The sequence below is a fragment of the Rattus norvegicus genome, chromosome X (assembly GCF_036323735.1).
Source record: "Rattus norvegicus strain BN/NHsdMcwi chromosome X, GRCr8, whole genome shotgun sequence".
Taxonomy (NCBI): domain Eukaryota; kingdom Metazoa; phylum Chordata; class Mammalia; order Rodentia; family Muridae; genus Rattus; species Rattus norvegicus.
This window is the reverse complement of record NC_086039.1, coordinates 24,566,469-24,583,562: the sequence shown is the minus strand read 5'-3', so window position 1 is coordinate 24,583,562 and position 17,094 is coordinate 24,566,469. Positions and strand designations below refer to the sequence as shown.

The 17,094-nt window shown below is 44.8% G+C and overlaps 3 protein-coding genes across 20 annotated transcripts in view; 1 reads left to right on the top strand and 2 right to left on the bottom strand.

Annotated features, from left to right (window-relative positions):
• The window catches only part of Smc1a (structural maintenance of chromosomes 1A), a 44,731-nt gene extending 43,900 nt beyond the window's left edge, over positions 1-831 (bottom strand). Inside the window, exon 1 of the mRNA NM_031683.2 lies at positions 680-831. Within this exon, the coding sequence (NP_113871.2) occupies positions 680-788 (109 nt within the window). The 5' untranslated portion in view covers positions 789-831. The remainder of the gene's footprint in view (positions 1-679) is intronic.
• On the top strand, positions 393-12,437 carry Ribc1 (RIB43A domain with coiled-coils 1). Of its 18 annotated transcripts, none has more exons than XM_039099821.2 (9): positions 465-601; positions 1,464-1,550; positions 3,051-3,135; positions 7,548-7,664; positions 9,363-9,444; positions 9,635-9,976; positions 11,085-11,203; positions 11,665-12,059; positions 12,169-12,437. In XM_039099821.2, exons 3-9 carry the CDS (start codon positions 3,112-3,114, stop codon positions 12,248-12,250), a joined length of 1,161 nt encoding a protein of 386 aa, XP_038955749.1. In that variant the 5' UTR covers positions 465-601; positions 1,464-1,550; positions 3,051-3,111; the 3' UTR covers positions 12,251-12,437. The 18 variants fall into 18 exon arrangements, with proteins under 18 accessions (XP_006256865.1, XP_038955749.1, XP_006256864.1 ...); XM_063280069.1 differs by lacking the exon at positions 465-601 and adding an exon at positions 1,024-1,338 and having other exon boundaries at positions 3,062-3,135; XM_039099816.2 differs by lacking the exon at positions 465-601 and adding an exon at positions 1,026-1,160 and having other exon boundaries at positions 3,062-3,135.
• A 113-nt stretch (positions 12,438-12,550) lies between these two features.
• On the bottom strand, positions 12,551-15,012 carry Hsd17b10 (hydroxysteroid (17-beta) dehydrogenase 10). Its single transcript, NM_031682.2, has 6 exons — positions 14,964-15,012; positions 14,442-14,606; positions 13,444-13,608; positions 13,187-13,315; positions 12,983-13,091; positions 12,551-12,856 (listed from the first exon to the last, which is right to left on the bottom strand). Exons 1-6 carry the CDS (start codon positions 14,988-14,990, stop codon positions 12,666-12,668), a joined length of 786 nt encoding a protein of 261 aa, NP_113870.1. The 5' UTR covers positions 14,991-15,012; the 3' UTR covers positions 12,551-12,665.
• Positions 15,013-17,094: the final 2,082 nt, after the last annotated feature.

Genomic DNA, 17,094 nt, shown 5'->3' with positions numbered 1-17,094 from the left:
AATTTGGCAAACGAACAAGTTCAGACTTATTTATGTTTCCTGGTAGGAAAAGGGCAAATCAAAGCAATAAACTCTTAGGCGTGTAGGGGGGATGCGGGGGGGGGGGGAGTTCGGTGTCGCAATCCCACACTGCAGAGCAGAACGCTGGGTCTAAAATTCAAAAGTGCGCCAGCCAAAAAGAGAGAGAAAAAAAAAAAAGGAATCGGAACGTTCCAATGCGAGGCGCGGGTGCGGGGAGGGCTGAGTAAAGCACAAAGTATACAACTAGGGAACTAGACGCCAACGCAAGAGTTACGGTTCCCAAACTTTTCCTAAGGCATCAAACAATATAAGGAAAGTGAACAATACAGACCGGAAGGAAGCCGCGGGGCAAACAACTGGAAGCAAGTTCCAAGAACGCCTCTTTTGGCGGGAGGGGTAATGGGCGGGGCAACGCACAGTTCGGCCCATACCATTCAGGCTAGACAGGGGCCAGCACGTAACTCCGCCAACTGACATTTGGGAAGAGGCTCGAGTTAGGTGTATGCCAAAAGGGAAAGCAAGCCCCACCAAGAGGATCGGGGAACATTTTAGGGTTCACGATGTCTCAGGTTACATGGGGGTAGGTTATACTACTCTGGCGACAGACAGGGGGACCGGACCGGGACGCACGCAGGGTCACAGCCGGTTTTAATCTCACCAGAGCCATTGGGTCCAATGATGGCGGTGAACCTCTGAAATGGTCCGATAATTTGTCGACCCTTGTACGATTTAAAGTTCTCAATCTCAATCAGTTTCAGGAAACCCATGGCAAAGGCGCTAGCGTAGAAGAGGCCGCGCCTTACTCCTAGGAAGCGAGGTTAGCCCGCGCGGGAAATAGCGCAGTGCAAGCCGGGGGTGTACAGTAAGCCTCGCGATAATAAGTCCAAGCCAATCATGATTTCCTGTTTCCGGGTCCAGAAGCGGTCACTTCCGCCTGAAATAGCGCTTTTGTTGATTTGTTGCCTGGCTAGAGCACGTGCTGGGCGTTTAGACCCCACCCCCCTTTGTAGTTACGCCGCAACTGTTGAAGCAGCGGTAACTACGTCGAGGAAGCGTTAGTGACTAGGAGCATTCTGATCACTTTGGGGGAAAATCAGAGAAGGCAGGCGGGGCCTGAGCCCACGCTTGCTAAGAAAGAAGTCAGTACAAGGTTCTGCCAGAGCGAGTGGGAGGCAGACGTTCGGCTGTGGTTTGTAGTCTAGCCAGCAGCGGGGAGGGGGGAAAGTGCTCCAGCAAAGGATTCAGTCCGGAATGGGAAGGAGCCCTCGGAAGGGTGGGGGCAGTTTGGACTGGAAGAGGGATCAAAGAGAGGGCTAGGTGAGGTGCGATTGGAGTGTGAAGGACGATGAGGGTACCCCCTAACAACAAAGATACAAGTTGGGAAAAGCTGTGTTCTGAAATACTTCCCCTATCATCTGCTTCTCTCTAATTTCTCCAAGCAGAATTTAAAGACTGCTGTTGTACATCAAGAGCCAACTTGGGCCCAGTCCACTTAAGAGCTTCAAAATTGGAATTCTGTACTGAGAAAGGTATCTTGTGTGAACACCAAGGGTCCGGGTCCTTAAGCCATTGCTCCAGTTCTGCCCTTTTCCCTCCCTGCTACATCAGTTTCGCCCCCATTCCCATTCCCACCCCCACTGCATCTTACCTCTATGACATGACACCTTCCTGTTATTCCCATCTTTCTCTTCACTCTTTTCCTTTGTCTTCCTAACTCACTGACCTATCTATCTCTCCTTTTTACCCTGCCCTTCTCCATTTTGTTTTCAGCACCTTCGCCCTCTCATTCCCCTTCTATCACCTTATTAATAAGTCATGGTCTTAGCAGCCCAGGGCATCTACTGAACCACCCCCCCCCCTTTAGTGACCTTACATTGTGACAACAGATTGTCTTTATAGGCTGGGTTTAGTGCCATTTTCAGAGTGGAAAGAGTCTGGTGGTTTCTACAGCTATTCCTGTAACTATCTTTTTTTCAAGAGTTACTCTGTCTAGCCCTGACTGTCCTGAAATTCTGTAGACCAGGCTGGCCTCGAACTTGGGACACCACCTGCCTCTGCCTCCCGAGTGCTAGGATTAAAAGTATGAGTGCCACCACTGTCTGGCTTTGAACTGGCTTATGCTCGCACAAGCCTGATCAAATGTGTGCACACGCCACAGGCACAAGGCATCAGATCCCTTGGAGCTGGAGTTACAGGTAGTTGTGAACCACCTAACATGAATGAGTACTGAGGAAACTCTGGTACTCTGGAAGAACTGGAAGTATTCTTAACCACCATGCCATCTCTCTAGTCCTATTCCTGTAACTGTTTTTAAATAATGTCTAAAAGCTGGGAAGAATCCTAAAGAGTATAGGAAAGTGAGAAAGCTCAGTTGATAGAATCTGATGTTGTAGCCAGAATGAAGCTCTTTTGGGAAAACAGTCACAGTCAACATGAGGGGATAAAATAACCAAAGGCCAGCAATCTCATATTTTTTAATATTACTATTTTGATAAAGATAAAACTTTAGGAATTGTAGAATGTATAGGAGAGTATCTTTATAAATTTAGAATATGGAGAGATTTTGTTTGTTTTATGATTTGTTGTAGTTTGGTTGGTTGGGTTTTAATATTTTTGTTCTTTTTTGGGGGCAGCAGTGTCTCTACATTGTCCTAACTGTACTGGAACTCGCTATCTCAAACTCAAGAGATTCATCTGCCTCTGCCTCCCAAGTGCTGGGATTAAAGGTGTGCTACCACACCTGGCCTCTTTTTTTATTATTCTTTTATACTTTCATATATATATCAATGAATATGGATCGTATCCACCCTCTTATCAACATCTCTGTCCTCTAAGCCCCATCATATCCCACACTTTTTTTGTGATTCAGAGTCTACTTAGTACTGCCCACATGTGCATAGTATGTACCTGCAAGAAAATTGACTCTTCCTTAGCAGGTATCAACTTCTAATAGCTCTTTAATTGGGATGGAGCCTCATGAGCTCCTCACCCATCCATGCTGGAAGGTTCACTGGCTTGCTCTTTTACAGATCTTGTACAGGTCTCTTGCAGGTAACCACAGTTGCTGTGAATTTATGAGTGCATAGCTGTATGTCTAAAAGGCAGCATTTCATGGTACGCATCTCCATCCTCATTCTGTCTGTTCCTTCTAACATAATGGCCCCTGAAGTTTGGAGTAGTGGTGATACACATCTCATTTAGGGTTAAGCACTCAATAGTTACTTATTCTCAACAGTGTGAGCAATTACGAGTTTCTGCATAAACTTGCCTATAGCAAAAAGAAGCTCCTTAGACCACAGTTGAGAGCAGCACCAAACTATGAATATAAATACAGATATTTAGAAGGCAGTTTGACAAGAATGACCATGTAGAAAAACTACTAGCTGGTTCTCCCCTAGGGCCTATGACCTCCCTAGACATGAACGTTTGACCAGATTTACAGTACCAGGAATGAATTCCCTTTTGTAGACCAGGACCAGGTTTCAAATCTAATCAGAGAGTGGTTGGTTACACCCCATAATAGTGATGCCATTATTATACCAGGGGACACATCTTACCTGGAAGGTTGGTATTATAGCATGAATAATACCAACCTTCCACTGCTGGATCAGATGTCTTTTCTACCCTAGTGGCTTGGGTAGCACCTGAGACTATGAAAGCTAGTCAGCATGGAGGAAATTGCCTTGTCAGTTCCAGATTTCTCTATTCCCAGCAGCTAAGTCTGTGATATCTTTAAATGAGGGCTAGAAGAGGGCTCAGTAGATAGGAACACTTACTGAGCCATGGTGGAGCACACATTTAATTCCAGCACTGGAGGCAGAGGTAGACAAAGCTTTCAGTTCAAGGCCAGCCTGGTCTACAGAGAGTTCTAGAACAACAGACAGAAACCCTATCTTGAAAAAAAATGTTTAAGGTGATAGATTTACCCTAATATAAACACTACATAAAATATGTATTGAAACAAAGTACCCAGCAAATATGTATAATTTTGTTTAATATATCTGTGAAAAATAAACATTTTGAATGCAAAAGATCCCTAAAATGAACACAAGATGAGTGGGCACTACACAAAGCAATAAACAAAATAGTTGAGCACGGTGATAAGGTATGAGACCTCATTAACAATAAAGAAAAATTCTATTGAAGTCAGTAATTAGGGACTGATAAGATGGCTTATTAGGTAAAGGCATTTGCAAACAGGCCTGACTTGTGTTTGATTTCTGGATTCCACATGGTGAAAGGAGAAAGCCAATTCCTGCAAGTTGTCCTAAGACTTCCACAAGTACACTGTGGTATAAGTGTACATGCACACACATACATATACACAGGTAACCCACACTGTTTTATGGTTTTTTATCATGTGAGTGTGTGTGTAGAAGTCCTAGAACAACTTACAAGGGTGCATTCTCTTTCACAATGTGGAGCAAAGGTTCATTCCATCATGTACATCCAAGGGATGGAACTCACCAGGCCTGGTGGCAAGTACCTTTCCCCACTGAGCCATCTCCCTGGCCCCTTTGTGATTTTAATATTGTATTTTACTTCACTCCATTGTGTCTCACTTGACTACTCAATAGTTACAGAGGGCTGGTGTCTATAGATAAGCTAAGTTCATCTTCCAATACATACTAGCTGAGAAGCTATATTAGTTTCATATTACTGCTATAATAAATCATCCCAAACTTAATAAGCTAATAAAAACTTACTTTCATACAGTTCTGGAAAGCAGAAGACCAAAACGGGTCATACCGGACTAGGGATCTGAACTCAGGTCCTCAAGCTTGCATAACAAGCACTTTACCCACTGAGCCACTCCCAGCCCTGGAAACATTCATTAACCAGACTTTACCTCATTTTTTTTAGGTGTGAGTCTAACCTTTAAGGATGAGGCATTTCTCCAGACCCCCTCTTCTTTAAAAGAGCCCTACTCAAAGCCACTACCCTTATCCTTTTGGTTAACTTAAGTGGTTTCCACATTGACCTTTCTAGCTTCCTCTATATTGTTTCCTGTTGCCCCATTCATCACACAAACAAGCAACTTTCTCTTCTGAAATGCCATTTCCCCTTTATTTTAATATTATCTAGTAAGATAATCAGCCCTATTCATTCTTATTTTGGAAACCCCCATATGAGTGGGGGGAATAGGTCACAAACATAAATCTTATATTTCTTTCATCTTACTTCCTTGAAATCCTTGACTAACCTCTCATTACACTGAAATCCAAACTCACACCAGGGTCCTTTTTGGAGACACTTTAAAAACAAACTTATTATTACATTTTCTTTTATTTGGGGGTGGGAGGGCATGGGTATGTACATGTGGAGCTCAGAGGACAACTTGTAAGAGTGAGTTCTCTTTCTATCACGTTGGGACCAGGGATCAAACTCAGATCATCAGACTTGTTAACAAGTACCTTTACCCACTGAGCCATTTCACTGGCCCTTGATACAATTTTCTTGGTACTAGTTCTTACTCTGTAGTTGTAGAGGACCTTGAACTTCTTTTTTTTTTTTAATTTATTTATTTAACGTATATGCACTGTCACTATCTTCGGACACACCAGAAGAGGGCATCAGATCTCATTACAGATGGCTATGAGCCACCATGTGGTTGCTGGGAATTGAACTCAGGACCTCTGGAAGAGCAGTCAGTGCTCTTAACCGCTGAGCCATCTCTCCAGCCCCGACCTTGAACTTCTGATCTTCCTGTCTTCACCTCCCCCAAGTGCTCCCCAAGATTATAGGCATGCACTATTCAGTCCAGGTTTACATGGTACTGTGGGTTTATACCCAAGGCTTCATGTATGCTAGACAAGTACTTTACCACACTCCAGGCCCATTACAATAGGCTTTTAAGAGCCAGTCCCTGCACACCTTTTCAATTTGTCTCATGCCGATATCTCTTGGTTATAGTACTCCAGGCACACTGGCCTCTCTTCACATACTCCACTTCTTTCTATAGCTAGAACTTCCGATAACCATTTTATAACTAAAATAGTTGACATAAACAAGGAAAAATATATGCTCAGGTTTGGAAGCCTGATAAAAATAGAGATCAATGAACCAACTCCCCAAGTTAAGATAGGTGTAGTTGTAATCTTAGTACTTAAATACTGGTTAAGTATTACAACTTCAAACAACCCTGGGTGACACAGTGAAATCATGTTAGAAAAAAAAAACTTAACATTTAGAAAATATTGGTCCCATTGAAGTGTCTTGTCTCTTTCCAAACTACACCCCACAATGCAAAATCTATTATTGTTCTCTCTGTAATATTTATCTACTATATACAATAGAATCCATCAGTAACATTTTTTTTAATTTTTCTGGTCTTTTAAACACTTGGAAGACATTTATTTTAAAGATGCTCACAAAGATTTTGATTTTGGTTTTATTAGTTCTTTGGAAATTTTGCACAATGTGTTTTGATCATAGTCACCCCGTTTCTAACCCTTCTCAGACCCAGCCCTCTTTCCCTGCCCACCCAACTTTATGTGCTCTTTTCCACCCATCAAGTCTCATTTGTGCTGACAATATATTATTTAATTTGTGGCCTTCTACTGGAACATGGTCAACTCAAGAGTGGGCTTGCAGAGCACAGTACACACCTTTAATCCCGGCAAAGGAGGCAGAGGCAGGCAATCTCTGAATTCAAGGCCAGCCTGCCTGGTCTACAGAGTGAGTTCCAGGACAGAAGGGCTACACAGAGAAACCCTGTCTTTAAAAAACAAAAAATAGGGCTGGGGATTTAGCTCAGTGGTAGAGCGCTTACCTAGGAAGCGCAAGGCCCTGGGTTCGGTCCCCAGCTCCAAAAAAAAAAACAAAAAAACAAAAAAAAAAAACAAAAAATAGTGGTCTCTCCCCTCCCAGCAGCTGTCCATTGCCAACAGCTCTTTTACTAGGGGTGGGGGTTCATGCCACCGTCCTCTTTGCATGCTGGGATATGGTCTGGCTTGAGCTCACACAAGATTTATGTATGTTGACAAAATCTCTTGAGTTCATACATGCTATGTGCAAAGGACACGTTTCTTGTATCTATTCACCACCACTGACACTTAAATCTTTCCACCCCTTCTGCAATGATTACTGAGATTTGAAGAGGGGATGTGATATAGAGGTCCCATTTAGGGGTGAGCATTCTGCAGTCTGTTATTCTCTGCACCTGGGCCTGCCTACACACACTTAAGGAGTACAGTGGTTACTTGCATTCACAAAGATCCCCCAGGGTAGCCAGAGCAGAGAGAATTTTAACAACATGGATTAACAAAGGCCATCAAGGATTCTGGGAATATTGTCTGTCATTAGACTGAAAGTTGACTTAGTATGATGACAGCAGAGATTGAGGACACAGATAATGAAACATCATAAAGTAAAATCAAGATATAAAACATCAGAAAGTAAAACCGGGATCATAGCTACCAGGAAGGATCATAGCTAGTGAGAAAGAAATAAGGGAGAAATGAAGGTATGGTATAGTCAAGGACACTGTCAGCATTAACAGGCCATTCTACCTCTCGTTGCTCCAGATGTATAAGTTAGACCTTGCACCAGATCCCAAGGAGCTAGCAGCCATTGAGGCTAGAAGAAATCGTGAAAAGGAACGACAATGCCGATTCTTCAATGTGCGGAACCGAGTCATGGGGGTGAGTGGGTAATGGGTAACTTTACAAGACTGGGATTATTTGCTCCCTGTTCCTAGAATGGAATGTAGCAGTACATTTTAACTTTTCGGGACTCAAGCATGCCCTAGGACTGGAAAGGCAGGAGCTAGAGAACCAACCTCATATGCCTGGGCAGGGCTTAAGAAGAGAGGCAGAATTGTGAAGAGACAGATGATGGGGTGACAGCTGGCTCTCCTCTGGTCAGTTCTTGGACTATAGCTGGTTCTTGAGAAACAATGTGGAGCCATAAGAGGGTGTAAAGAAAATTCGATACTACATAAACCTAGGGTATTTCTGGAAGGCTAAATGTGACATTGTTATATTTGTTGCTTTTCTTTATTACTGTGGTAAAATACCTGACAAACAGAAGAAAGGGGGGTTTATTTTGGCTCAGTATGAGCATACAGTCTATTATTGGAGGAAAAGAAGAGGAGGTGGCTGGTCAATGTGCACCCACAGTTAGCAAGCAGAGTTGAGCTCTCTTTCTTCTTTTTATTCAGTCCAGGACTAGTCCTGGTATGGTACTGCCCTCAGTTAGGTTTTCCTACTTAAAAAGACATGTCCAGAGGTTTCTCTCCTAAATGATTCTGGATGCTGTCAAGCTGACAGTATTTTATGTAGCTTTTTATTTATTTAGGAGGGGCATGTGGGACCACAATGAATGCATATATGACTTCCTTCCACCATGTGGCTTTTTGGTACCAAACTTAATTGTCAGGCCTGAACTTTACCTATGGAACCAATTCACCAGACCATGTTGTCAATAGTAACCTTCACAGCTTTGAACCAAGCTGATGGATAGGGACTGAAAGGATGTTTATTCTTCACAAACTATCTGCCCTTCCATACTATTTTGAAACATTTTCAGTGAATTATAATGAAAAGGAAAATACTGATAGCTAAGAAACAAATAAACAGTTGCTGAGTGGGAAGGTAAAGAAAGGATCTAGGAAGGACACCATACTTGTGTTCAAAGCCAGGTCTGCTATTATATATGGATGGCTTATGGTACATAACCTATCTTGTCCTCCTCTGTAAAATGAGGCCAAATGAAGCATTGAGCTATCAACTTTGAAAAAAGTCAGAGCGTATTACCTGACCATGAGCAAACTGAAGTTTGAGTAGTCTGACTGAGATTCTGGTTGTAAGAATTTCCTTGGGACCTACCCTGGACCAAACACTACGTTGGACAGTGGGGAATACAATGATAGCTAAGGCCAGCTTCTCCTCACAGAACAGCTTACGGCCTAGTGGAGGAGATACTAGAAAGGCTAATGTCAATACAACATGGCTAGTGGGTCCTAGATTATGAGGGTAGAATCTTCCTGAGCAAGTCTTGGAGGGTAAACTGAAGTGTAGTAAAGAAGAAAGACTGTTCCAAAGGGGAGAAACAGTTGGAGCAAAGGCTGTGGGTTTGAAACAGCTTAGGATGTGCAGAGAACTAGAAGTACAGTTCCTTACACTACTGTGAGAGGAGAACAAAGCGATAAAGGCAGAGAAGCAGCAGCTAGACCACAGAGGTGTTTACAGGCTTCATTCAGGGCTTAGAACTTTATTTACTATGTCCTGAAGAGTTACAGGGTGACTCTGAAGAGGGTAATTCCCAAACAGCATCCTGTAGGGCATTCAATGTACGTTCGAAGATCCTCCTCTAACTTAGCTCCTTTCTTTGAGATGCAGGTGGATGTGGAAGCCCTCAACTACCAGGTGGAGGAACGAAAGTTTCGGGAGGCAATAGAGCGAAGCAAAGATATGGCTTATGGTAAATACTAGGGTGAAACAAAGGTATAAACCAGAAAGAGTGGCTTGAAGTTGGGAGATTCTGCCTCAGAATAGAGCCTGAGGCTCTGAGGGATGATAAAACAAAGCAAATGACCTTGGGAAGGGGCTTGGGAACAGAGGTTGACTGGGCTCTGTTCTGGCACCTTCATGTCTCTTTCAATCGCTCTCAGGTGCCAAGCATGCACACTATGATCTGGTAGCACAGATGCTAGAGAAAGAAGAGGCAGAACGAGCATGTCGGCTGTCCAAGAGAGTGCAGGATTTTCGGGAGCAAAGGCAGCAATTCAAGAATGGACACGAATTCGACTTCTGGGATCCAGACCATGTCCAGGAGTTTCAGGTCCCTTATTATGAGAACGAGGCATACTTTGGCCCAGCAAGCATGCAGTACTTCCTTGGAGAGGACCTGGAGAGGGCCTCACACCTGAGAATGCAGCAGGAACAGTTGAGATACAACCTGGAGAAACAGCTGCAGGAGCAACAGGCAGCCAGAGAAGAGGAAGCACGAGCAGGTAAGTAGCACAGCAGAGAGCTCATCCTGTTTGGGTAGAACACTGTGAGGAGGAACTTTACCCAGAGAGCTGGGGCAGAAAGGTTAGTCTGTGCATGCCCTAACTTCCCTGACTTCTTTCTTGGCACGTCTCTGAGGGAAGCATTTTACAGTTCTACTTACTTCCTGCTTCAGGCAAGTGAATGTTCCTTCTCTAGAATTGTTTTCCTCTCCTCATTTCATGAGACAGGGGCTTGCTATTTATATTTCACCTAGTCTGGGCTGGAACTCAGCAATCCCCCTTCCTCAGCCTCTCAAATACTGGGGTTTCAGGCACTTGCCACCTTGATAGCTCAGTTTCTTCATCTTTAAAATAGGGATTATAATATACATCACATAGAAAAGCAACTATTATTATGATACAGTCTGGCCACATCTCTCTTTTACACTAGGAGAAAACCTTTCCAGGGCAAGGGCCATGTCTTTCTACTCATTTCACCTTCCAGTGTCTCACCCGGCCTAAGAACAAAGAATCCAGTGTGTGGCTTGAAGGGGGAACAATTTAATAGCTTTGCTTATGCTGTGGCCATGACTGGCATGCCATTTTAATATGCTTCTCTACATCTTTATCATTGGCCTTCCCAGGTCATAGTTTGATTATCTATTGGATCTGTCTCTCCTACCAGAGAGGGAAGTTTGTTTGTTTTTTAAAGTGGGAGGTATTAGGACTTTGAACTTGCTATGTAACTAAGGATAACCTTGAAGTTCTGATCTTCCTGCCTCTGTGTTCCAAGAGCTGGAATTACAGGCATACAGCACCCTGGACTAGGCAGGGAGTTCTCTGAGACACGATCTAATTGTGTGGTATCCTTAGAACTCAACAAATAACCTTAAGACTGAGACTTAGTGAAATGACATTATTTAAGGCCACACCACTGAAAGGTGACAGAGCTTAGTTGTCATCCAAGTTGCTATGCTTTGCCCACCCTGACCCCAAAGAGTAGCTCCTTCCTTATCACTGCAGCTTTGACATGCAAATATAAACACACAGAGTATGCTGAAAAAATAATCAATATACGGATGCAGACTAGAATAGGCAAGTACAGTGCCCTGCCTGCATTTCTCTGTAGCTTTGCTCAGTGACCAACTGCGTCTAGCCGCGGACACTCGGGCTGCTGAACTGGCTAGGCTGGAGGAATCCTGCCGCGCAGCTATGAGGACTGCTATGGCCAATGCCAACAAAGCCCAGGTATGTCTTGAACCATCCAGTGTACTAAGCCCATCCCAATTCCTGAACAAAGCCCTGGGGAACCTTAGCCACTTCTTTCTCCATATACCCCACTTCTTTCTCCATATACCCCACTTCTTTCTCCATATACCCCATTTCAAACCAGTACAAGCATTCTCATCTCCCCAAGTCATCCACCTAAGATCCTATTAAAGCATAAGTCCCCCTCTCTCCCTACCCTCAGATCTAGGGTGCTTTAAGAACAGGTATTGACCTTTCATCTGACCTCTCAGTGTAAGGCCTTCCTAAGTGCAGAGAAACTCCCTGGCTATATCTGTCTCAATCATGCCCATTGGTTCAGTAAAAATCCATACTACGTCTCTCTCTTCTCTCGGAATAAGAAAGGCTATATTTTCCAACCCCTTCAAGTGAGTTTCCTAAGGCTGGGTCCCCAAATGCTTACATTTGGGGGTCCCTACTAGGCAGCTAAGCAAGCCCTGCTGCAGCGCCGTGAACAGCAGCAGCAACAGGAGGCGAACCTCGCAGAGATCAAGAAACAAGTCACCAGTGACCTGCTGACCGAGAATCCTCAAGTTGCTCAACGCCCCAGTGCTCCTCACCGGGTCCTGCCCTATTGTTGGAAGGGCATGACTGCAGAGCAGAGAGCTGCCATCAGGAAAACCCAAGAAAACCAACGACAAGAGAAAAAGGAACAGCGCCAAGCCGAAAAGCTCGTGGAAGCCGAGTGGGGAAGCCAAAGCAAACGGTTGGCTGAAGCAGCACTGGAGCTGGAAGAACAGGAGAGGGAATTGTGTGCAGAATTTCGAAGAGGACTGGGCTCCTTCAACCGGGAGTTAGCTAAGGAACAGCATGCTCAGTAAGTTCTAGGGTGAAGCAGTGGGGAGGAAGCCCAAGGGTAAGTGGGGAGGAATGGCAAGGGCCAGGGAGAGGGAAAACAATCACCTGAGACCTTTGAATTTTCACAGGCAAAACTATCTGAATTCAGTCATCTACACCAATCAACCAACTTCACACTATTACCTACAGTTCAACACCAGCAGCCGCTGAACTCAGGATGGTCACCTCCCATCTCACCTATCAATCTCACAGGTGGCCAGGAGTCAAAAAATGCTACATACCCCCATTTCTAATCTCAGTAAGAGGGAACTAATTCCCCCATTTCTAATCTCAGTAGGAGGGAACTAAGCCCAAACCTCTTTAATAACAATAAAGTTGTTCACCACAATGAACAGTACACAAACGGTGTGAGATACCTCCTCTCACCCTCCACACTGGGGCTCTCATTTGCCAACTGCTCAGAGCCTTTACTTTCTTCCCCGTGGATTTTTCCCCTAACACACAAGCACATCCTGTAGATTTGAGAATTTATTAGGCACAGAGGGTGAATGGAGCAGAGTTACAAAGTGGCTGTTAGGTTTCCTTCAAACTGAAAAGGAGCCGGTGTTTTTCCTGCCTTGGCCTTTTAAGGCTGCATTCGAATGGCCCCATCCAGCCGGATGACCTCTCCATTCAAGAATGGGTTCTCGATTACCATCTGTACCAGATGAGCATATTCCGCGGGGTCACCTAGTCGGCTGGGGAAGGGTACCTGGCTGGCCAAGAAGTTGCGCACTTTGTCTGGCAGAGTGGTAAGCAGTGGGGTGGCAAACAGACCTGGAAAAGAGTACCAGAATCAGAGGTTCCTTCTTGTTTTCCTAGGTACTTGGTTCTTCCTCACTTTAGTGCCTACAGGTCCCACCCAGTCCTAGTATGGCAAAAAGATGAGAGAGAAATGTCTACCTGGAGCAATTGTTACCACACGGATGCCTATAGGAGCCAGATCTCGAGCAATGGGCAGTGTCATGCCCACTATGCCCCCTTTGGATGCAGAGTATGCAGCTTGTCCAACCTGGAAAAAGAGTGGAGAACATATGTGGGAGATCCCCTAAAAGTCATTTAGCTAAGACACACATACCCCTCACACCCTCACCCTCGTCCACATACCTGGCCCTCAAAAGCAGCCACACTGGCAGTGTTAATGATAACTCCACGTTGACCTCCCTGGTCTGGTTCATTCTGGCCCATCACACCAGCAACCAGGCGGATCACATTGAAAGTGCCTATGAGATTCACCTGGAGGATGATAGAACCATGGTGTAGGATCTAGGGTAGAGGCTGTCTTTTGTTTCCTTCTACCCTTTGGGGAGCACCCACAGCCACACACCCCTTATTCCTACCCGTGGAGATCTGCCAAGCCTTACATTGATAACCCGCTGGAAGTCCTCCAAGGTGTGGACCTGGTTCTTCTTTTCGTGGTATGTCTTAATGGCCACTGCAATGCCTGCACAGTTGACAGCCACATCTATACGGCCAAACTTTTCTTTTGCTAGAGTCAAAGCTGCTTGTACCTCCTTCTCAGAGGTCACCTAGAAAGGAAGAAATGAAGGAAAGTTATTTCTTTCCTACCATACACACCCCACTAAACCTAGAGAGGAGGGCAGACCCAGGCCTTGGGTGGGAACAGAACTTTGTGAGCAAACAGGAGGCCAAGAAAGAGTTATAATAAAACAAACAAAGATGAAAGGGAAAATGGCAGATACTATAGAAAAGTGTTGCCAAACATTTTCAAATCTGTAGTCTCTTGATTCATATGCCCCTGGTTCTCAGTTAATACAGATTAGGGCACTATAAACACTTTTGTTTTTTTCTCTTTTGCAAGCACTGCTGACTAAACCCAGGTTTCTCCCACATACTAGGCAAAACCTCCTCCACCAGAGCTGTACTCCAGTACAATCCAGTTCTGAAAATTACAGGAACATGACCTAGCTTTAAAAGAAAAAAATCCCTACCTGCTAAGTTTAACTTTTTCAACTCTGTAAATGTAAAATGTCTGGGCGAGATATGCATTCCAACTGTACCTACCTTCTCCAGGAAATTCTGGTGTGTCCAATCCTCTCATCCCCATGGTGTCCAGCCCTGGCTTTAGCTTTCTTACTGCAGGGCTCTCACAGTGCCCAAGGACTCCGGTCAAAAGCTAAAAGGAGGTGGGTTCCCCACCCTTACATCTGTTTACATGTGTGTGCGCAGGTCAGAGTTGGATCTTTCCTTATACCATGTGGTTCCCAAAAATCAAACTGAGGTGGTCATGGGTGGCATCAAGTGCCCTTACCCGCTAAGCCATCTGACCGACCCCAGACACCGCTCGAAGGAATACCCCAACAATTTTCCTCATGCACACCCTGGGAGAGTCATAACTCACATTTGCTGGGGCAAATATGCAGTTTCCTCCTAACTTCTTGGCTTCGGTCTCACCCTCTGAGTTAGGGACGTCCAGAAGTACAGCTGTGGCTCCTTGTCCCACCAGTCTTTTGGCTGTAGACAGGCCAAGGCCCGAGGCTCCTCCGGTTATTACTGCCACCAGGCCCTGTGAAGAGGTACAAGGTGAACTGCTATAATCCAGACCACCCCCCACCTTTTCATTTGCCAATTCTAGAATTCTGCGAAAAGGTGGGGACGGTCAGTGCCCTAAATGTACTTCCTCTCCTCACCCACGAAACCTCGGGCGAAGGGGGCGTGTCTCATCCCAGGAATGTTTTTTCTGTGACCTCTCACATACATCTGCAGTTGAACGTTGGTGGTTCACCTATTGAGCCCAACCGCCGCAAAGCCACGCCTGGATAAGCAAGACCCTTTTCTCCAGGCACCGATGTCTCCTCTCTAGTTCCTGCCCGCGCAGTCCTAGCCTACATAAAAACAAAGTTAGAGGCACAGAGCAGTCTACCTTCACGCTCCGACACGCCGCAGCCATCTTGCACGAGCCTCGCCACCAGAGGAGGGCTTTTAGTGTCTTTTGCACAGGCTCTCGCTGATTGGCCGACACAGAGCCGCCTACTAGGTGGAGCGGCGGCCGGGGGTGGGGGGGTGGGGAGCAGTCACGGAACTGAGAGTGGGGAGATCGGGGCGTGGCCTGCTGTATGGGACCTTGAAAAGGGAAAAGTTTCCATCCCAGGCTAAGGAACGTTTCCTTTGTAGAAAGAACCTAGTGGCACCAGCATGAAATCATTACTCCTTCATCCTGCTCTCTAGCTGATCTTTTGGCAAACAGCTCTACCGGAGAAAACAGGACGAAGATAGAAACTGAGTCCCCTTTCAGAAACCGAGCCCCTTTCTCAGGAAAGCTTTCAAGTGTAAATGAAACGATTCCTATTGGTCAGGTGCTACCAACTCCTGGGGATACACGGGGATACTACAAGGTCCATACTTCCAAGGAGGACACGGTTCATTTAGGAAAAGATAAAATGACAGGATAGACAGCTAAAGGAGCAGAGAACCTGATTTTTTTTTCAGTGTTGAAATCAAACCCAAGACCTTGTACCTGTTAAGCAAGTACTCTACCGTGAAGCTACAAATAGCCAAACTACAGATTCTAAAATACTCAGCTGAGAGTCAAGAAGATTCTGCAATACAGACAGGCAGCACAGAGAAATAAGTCGAAGCAAGGATAAAGACAGGCCAGGCAGGATTAAATTTTTATGCAGTGGGCAGGGCATGTTACTAGAAGATAGACATAGGAGATGGCCTTATGAAACATGTACTTCTGTAAAGCAAACTCAGAGTCAAGGACATCTCTCATCAGCTCAGCTTTTGCTCCGTTTCTGTGTTCGGATGCCCAGATCACACCTTGTAGATTGTACCTTATCTAGAAACTGTTGTTGAAAACTGAGGTCTCTCTGGTCATCCTAGAACACCTTTCAGTAAATGTCTCAATTAGAAACTTGTAGGTGGACATCTAAACTGTCTTCCATCCATACTTTTCCTCAACCCAAAGTCTTCAGGCCCACAATTCTCAGCCTACACTGTCTGTCTATAACTGCATTATGTTCTTTCTATGTTAAGTATTTTCCCATCTATGTCCTTCAAGGATGCTTGGCTGTTGATAGCCAGTATAAGTATATTGATTTTCACTACTACTACTACTACTACTACTACTACTACTACTACTACTACTACCACCATCAAAGGATTTAACACCAGATTAGAAATCTTTATATTTTAACACCCTCCTCTCTGTGTATATGTGGGTGTGTGTGTGGGTGTATTGTGTGGGGTAAAAAGGGCAGCTGTAGGATTTGAGTCTCCCCTTCGATCATGTGGGTTTTAGGAATCAAACACAGATCATTAGACTTGGTGACATCACCTTTACCTAAGTCATCCTACCATTCCCAGACTCACAATCCAAACATCTATGTGAAGTGTTCCCATGAACTGACCTTAGTGTTCTGGGGGCAGAAGCAAGATCACTGTAGCAAATTTGAAGCTATGCTGGTTTCCATAGCCAATCTTAGGCTATTCAGGAGTAGACTACATGGTGAGGCCCTGTCTTAAAGAGGGAAAAAAGGCAGTGCTGCCACTGGGACTCCATTCTAAAAGGAAAAAAGAGTTAGCATTCTTCACTGGCCTAATACACTTACTTCAGTTACAGTGGCCTCTTGTGTTCATTTTTGTATTTTAAAAATTAATTTAATCTCCCATATATTACATCCTGACCACTGTTTCCCCTCTTTCTTTCTGCCCCACCTTCTCTGTCCACCCCACCTCTACTCTCCCCATTCACTCCTCCTCCATTTCCCTTCAGAAAAGGGCAGGCCTCTCAGGGATATCAACCAAACATGGCATATCAAGTCGCAATAAGATTAAGCAACTCCCTGAATATTAAGGTTGGACAAGGCAACCCAGTAAGAGGACAGAGATCTCAAAAGCAGTCAAAAGTATCAAGAAAAGCCTCCACTCCCATTTTTAGGAGTCCCACAAAAACACCAATGAAATGGAAATTTCTGATTTCTTTGGAGACTCAGTTACGTTATGATGTTTTGCTAGGGCAGAAAGGTGAAAGGGTGTGTTGCTGAAGCAGA